The sequence below is a fragment of the Primulina huaijiensis genome, unplaced genomic scaffold, assembly GCF_012295235.1.
Source record: "Primulina huaijiensis isolate GDHJ02 unplaced genomic scaffold, ASM1229523v2 scaffold208094, whole genome shotgun sequence".
NCBI classification, from domain to species: domain Eukaryota; kingdom Viridiplantae; phylum Streptophyta; class Magnoliopsida; order Lamiales; family Gesneriaceae; genus Primulina; species Primulina huaijiensis.
The window spans coordinates 1-5,570 of NW_027355130.1; the positions used below are offsets into that span (position 1 = coordinate 1).

The 5,570-nt window shown below is 36.9% G+C and overlaps 1 protein-coding gene across 2 annotated transcripts; it reads left to right on the forward strand.

Moving 5' to 3' along the window:
- The first annotated feature begins 676 nt into the window (after nucleotides 1-676).
- LOC140966831 (protein COP1 SUPPRESSOR 2) lies at nucleotides 677-5,313 on the forward strand. 2 transcript variants are annotated; one of them, XM_073427095.1, is made up of 6 exons: nucleotides 677-918; nucleotides 1,307-1,549; nucleotides 2,431-2,554; nucleotides 3,824-3,897; nucleotides 4,422-4,579; nucleotides 4,925-5,313. In XM_073427095.1, the coding sequence occupies exons 1-6, from the start codon at nucleotides 677-679 to the stop codon at nucleotides 5,086-5,088; spliced, it is 1,005 nt and encodes a 334-aa protein (XP_073283196.1). In that variant the 3' UTR covers nucleotides 5,089-5,313. The 2 variants fall into 2 exon arrangements, with proteins under 2 accessions (XP_073283196.1, XP_073283197.1); XM_073427096.1 differs by having other exon boundaries at nucleotides 706-918; nucleotides 1,312-1,549.
- Nucleotides 5,314-5,570: the final 257 nt, after the last annotated feature.

A 5,570-nucleotide genomic window follows, 5' to 3' on the forward strand; every position in this document is an offset into this window, starting at 1 on the left:
ACCCTGATTTGGGAATCCATCTGATATCCCGGGTCATCCATGACCGGGCTCTTACAAGGGTATCAGTGGTGTTTGAATAATGTTCAGAAGTTTGATTTCTCTTACCATTACTTTCTCGAACGAGCATGTCATACGTGACTTACCCAAAGTAGTTTATCTGGTTAACGTGTTTGTAGACTATTATGTTAACTTGAGGTTTATCTAGTACACATCAAATGTTAACGACTATAAGTTCACACGTTATAAAAAAAAATGTAACGAGTGGGATCTCATGGAAATTGAAATTTCAAATTCACGCCAATACACCACTAAATTCATGCTATTATCCTTAAGCTCTCACCAATATGGGAAACACATTAAAAAAAATGTTATAATTATAGTTCATGTGAAATAAAAAAGACAAAAGAAAAACCTTTATATTAAAATAAAAATATTTTAATAACCAAAAAAAACTTTTATGAGATCGTCTTATATATTAATTTTGTGAAAAAAATATTCGAACAAGTCTCTCATGATTATATATTAAATAAATAGACCAGATCGATCCATGTCACGGTCTCACGAACATATGTTAGTGATTAAAACATGGATGTAAAAGCCCAATACAGAAGGCCCAATAGAGCCAGGCCCATCCGAGACACAGATAAAACCCAGCTCAAATTTATTTCCTCTGTCCATGCTCTCTCTTCGGGGTCTCTTCTTTATTTTAGCAGGTACTTTTGGGGCGGCGCATGGCATATGCTACCCGGTGTTGATCGAACAGGTGTCGCTCGATTTGGCAAGGCGGAATACATACGAATCTGGGAAGAGCACGGAAATTGATTTTGTGGTGTCTTTGCAACTGAAGGATATGAAAGCCAAGAACTTTCGGAAAAGAAGTCTAGAGGTCGAAGATGAAGACCCCGACCATGAAAAAAGGTGCTATTTTTTTTAGAAAATAGTTTCATATCAGGGTTATTTGGTTGCTATTTTCCCCGAACTTACGTCTCTAGTACATTGCGCATTTCTAGTTTTGTTGTGTGTTGTATCTCCAATTGATTGGATATTTGGTTGCTATTTGCCCCGAACATGTCTTTGACATGGGTTTCTTCACTTGTCATGTGTCGGCCACGTCTTCCAAGTAATGTAGCTAATACCGCAGAAGGTGTGGACTGCCTCAAAACTACGCCTTTAACAAACTTAACCCAGGGATTTATTAAATACAGTTTACATTCTTTTGGAAAATGGGCCCAAAATGGAATGGACCCATATTTTGTCTGCTTCATTCATACTTAGAGTATTGATTGATGGATGGTTATTCAATTAGATTAGCTTTGGCGCTGGAGGAGGTAAAATACCTGCAGAAGCAAAGGGAGAAGAAATCTGGAATACCCGCATTGCCCATCCCTGCAACGTCTGTGGCTGCAAGTGGCGTGGCTTCCAACAGCAGTGCCGGTGGTTTGGTTCACAAAGTAAATGATAAGAGTGAAGGTGATGGAGAGAAGGATGATTTGGTTTTGCAGGACACCTTTGCTCAGGAAACTGCTGTCATGGAGGAGGACCCCAATATGTATGTATTTTCTCCACGTGTACTTTTTGAACTTCTTACTGGGTTTAAGGCATTAAGCGTTTTTATACCATGCAATTGCTTTATGATTTCAATTACTTTACCTTTTATCATGTTCTTTCTGAAGCAACAATAATTTGTTTTGATTTGCAATTTGAATGGTTTGTAACGAGTATGAGACGAAATAATGACTTTTTATGAAGAATGGTTTTTGCTCTAGGAGGCAAAGCCATGAAGTTCATTTTTTACACTTAAAGAGGAAAAAAGCTTAATGAGCATGTTCTCTGCATGGATGATAAAAGCAATTGAGGCTGCATATGTGAAGACTATTCCCTATGAATTGAATTTTTTTTATAATAAAAATGGATTTGTACAAAGGCACAAACCAATTGGAACCCTTTTTGCCCAAGAAAGTGAGGAAATTCATTTTCTTTTTTCTTCTTATCAAATTTCGACGGAGATACTAGTGAATAATTCAACATGGTAATTACTTTTCATTGTTTTCAAGGATACATAGGGCGGTGCAGCAGCTGCTATCTTGTATTCTAAAGTGGTAAATATGTTCACTACCTAAGGGTCATGCTATGTGTTTCTGTGTAAGACAGTGAATGTTGTTTTGATTTGAAGTAATTCGGACCAAGTTATAACACATGGCTTGTTCATTAATTATACGAGAATGAAGTTGGAATTTAATACTTTAAATTTGGTGACAAGAATATGCATGGAATATAAAAATATTAACTCTGAAATTGACATTTTCCAATTTTCTAAAAAAATTTGTAATCTTTTTAATTATTTATAAAACAATCAATCCAGTGTTTCTGATGTGTTATCCAGTGTATTTACTTTTGTTCAATCTTTATTGCTCGGAATCTAATATGCAGGTTGAGATATGTGGAACAAGAATTGGCAAAGAAAAAGGGAAATAATGTTGACTTGGAAAATCCTGCCGAAAATGAAGTTAAGCGTGCAGAGGATGAATTATATGATATCCCGGAGCATCTTAAAGTAAGTGACTTGACAAGTTTGCTTGCCCCATTCTTTTATTTGTTTTAGTATCAGACAGATTGTCTACTCATCTCTCATGCACCAATGAACATTTGTTGCTAACACAAGTTATTGGATCATCACTTGTAGCCTTTGGTTAATTGCAACTTTGTTCTCACTACAAACCCTGTTGTCCTTGGTGGATTATATTTATATGTTCATGTGGGATGTGCTTTTCTCTCTGGATTTTTTCATGTAGTGGTTATCATCAAGATTTCTGCATTATGAAGCTTAGAACTCGCTACCCATATGAATATTCTCTTTTCATGACTCCGTCACCAAAACTTATTCTGAAGTGAGTGGAATATTTGTCTTGCTGTCCTGTTAATTCCATTTCATTTTACAAATAAGACGATCTAGTCATCTTCTTTGAATTTCATTAGTTAGAAATTTTGTTGTTGCAATGTTTGGGATGGTGAATCTTTGCTGATTCATTTTTAAATTTTAAAGAAATTTGTGCCGAAATTGGATAAAATCTCAACGTATAGCTAAGTTAAAGGTTTGTTTCTCATCAAGCTAGAGAAGGGATGGCTAGGGTAGTGATGTGTTTGTTGGGCAGAAGGTATTACAAGGGGTTGAACGATAAAGTTCTGAGTCTGTTTGGCACGAGCCTGATTAGTATAAAAGTTAAAAGCGATTCTAGGATATAGTCGATTATCTCTCTATGGTTGGTAGACTTGATCGTATACAATGTTAGCAGTCTGATATAAGGTGGCAAGAAGATGTGATAGAAGAATATCGGAGTTGGTGTGAACCTTAAATGAGTCCAGGTTTCTATTTTGACTTAGGAAAAATTATCTGTGTTATGGGTGCCATAATTTTTTATTCCACATAGAAGTACCCGTAGGAGACCGAGTCTGGTCATGTAACTCAATGGCCAATGCCTGTAGGCATCTCAGTTCTTGACTTGTTGATCCGCTGGCAATTTAGCAGTTTGTCTGACGTATACATTGCATTTTAACCTTTTGCTTCAGCGGGTTTGTTAATTTGAGAAAGTAGTAGCAATATGTTAAGCTACCATTTCTGTCTGCTTCTGGCGTTTACTCTGTCAGGGGGCCCATATTAAAAGTCGACATTGAACTTTAGATTACGTAATTTCAAGCCTGACGAAATTTCTTTCCCTACTCATACCCTTGTGAAATAGAAACCTCTGTCCTGCTTTTCAATATTTTTGTGTAATCACACGCTGTGGATTATATTCAAACATAATGTATTCTCAACGTTTCTCAGGTGAAGAGGCGAAATTCGGGAGAAAGCTCTACTCAGTGGACCACGGGAATTGCTGAAATTCAGCTTTCCATTGAGTAAGCTTCTTGATTCGTGGCCAGAGTCGAATTATTTCTCTTCACGTGGATATTCTGAAGAATTTTTTTTTGGGATAAATCCTTTACCCCCCCTAGAAAGAGAGAAGCACACGAAAAACCCACTGAGGAAGCTTTCCTTGGTTGCCATATTTCAAATGCTATCGAGCGACGAGCATATCTTCCAATTTTATAAAAAAATTATGGTGTTGGTTGCACTTTTGGTGTCTTTCTAAACCGAGACTATGATTAGGAAGTACCACCAAATGTGTGAAAAATTGACCTTCAATAAACCTTTATTCTAATTGAGAAAAACGATTGGCAGGCACACTTGACTGATGAAGGGACTTGTACCTTCAACCTTTGAAAATTTGAAATTTTGTTTTTACATAGTGTTTTCCCATTTTAGAAGTGCTTGGGTCCTCAAAAGGAGAGAAACAAATGTTAACCTCAGCACGCACTCTTCGTTCTTTGCTCAATCAGTTGTTGATGTTGGGTGTTTGCTCATACTTGTCACTTCTTTGCAGATACAAATTGAAAAATATCGAGGAAACCGAGGCTGCCAAAAAGCTCTTACAGGAGAAGAGGCTTGCAGGTCGTTCTAAAGTAGAGTCTAGCATCCCCTCAAGTTTCAGTGCTGACTTTTCTCAACGAGGCAAGGACTATGCTGAAAAACTTAGAAAAGGTGAATTTCAAGTTTCCTCACATCACTCATTATGCAGAAGCAAGTACAGATTCATCACCCGCAACGTTCACCTGTGTGTTTTCACTATGATTTGGAGCTTCTTTTTCCGTTTGAATACTGTTGTTGACCTTTGATATCTAGTATATCGGTTGAGTTTTACTCATGCGAACATATATTAGCCTTCCTGTCAATCTCTTGGTATCAAAATCTGGTCGCAAAAAGGACAAGCTCATTTCGATGTTGCACCTGATACGATAGCTATGTTTATAGTAACATTAATCAGAAAAGATAGATGCTCAGGGTGTACGAGTCTGTAATAACACCATTACTCAATTATTTTCTTAGATAATCCGAAGTCGCACAAGGACAAAAGTAAAGATGATGGGGGTGTGGAATCCAAACACCCTGATCCAGCTCCAGATGCTGTGGTTCGAAGACAAGCTGCCACCGATGAGCTCATGCTGGAGCGGTTTCGAAAACGAGAAAGACAGCGTGTAATACGGAGATAGCAAGAATGCTTGATTGCTGATACAGACGACGGGCTCGGATTGCATCCAAGCCCCGGTTGCTACCCATCCGCTTCTCTACCAGTTCTGCCTATCATTATCCTTAGTTTGTTTACTTCCAGTGATTGTCTCAGAAGTGTTTGTTCAGAATTAAATGAGACGAAGGCTTTCCCTTTTTCCTTTTCCATGTACAATAGATGTTCATTATAAAATTTGACATTAACGTGACTTGCAGAATATTGCGTTAAATTAGGTTTATTAAGTGCATATCGAAAAATAGCGAAAAATAGCGAATGCAAGTTTTTACGTAATCAAAATAAATAAATAAATAAAACTAAAGACTGCACAAATTATATTTGTTTTTAAATATATATTAAAATATGTTCAAATATATATATATTTTTTCCTAGGTAAAAACTTGTGTGAGACGGTCTAACGGATCGTATTTTGTGAGACGGATCTCTTATTTGAGTTATCAATGAAAA

Excerpts from the sequence above, each read along its gene's own strand:
- LOC140966831 (XM_073427095.1), top strand. The coding sequence starts at position 677 with ATGCTCTCTCTTCGGGGTCTCTTCTTTATTTTAGCAGGTACTTTTGGG. Across the intron at positions 1,550-2,430 it reads ATGGAGGAGGACCCCAATAT|GTTGAGATATGTGGAACAAG; the intron begins GTATGTATTTTC and ends TCTAATATGCAG. Across the intron at positions 4,580-4,924 it reads TGCTGAAAAACTTAGAAAAG|ATAATCCGAAGTCGCACAAG; the intron begins GTGAATTTCAAG and ends TTATTTTCTTAG.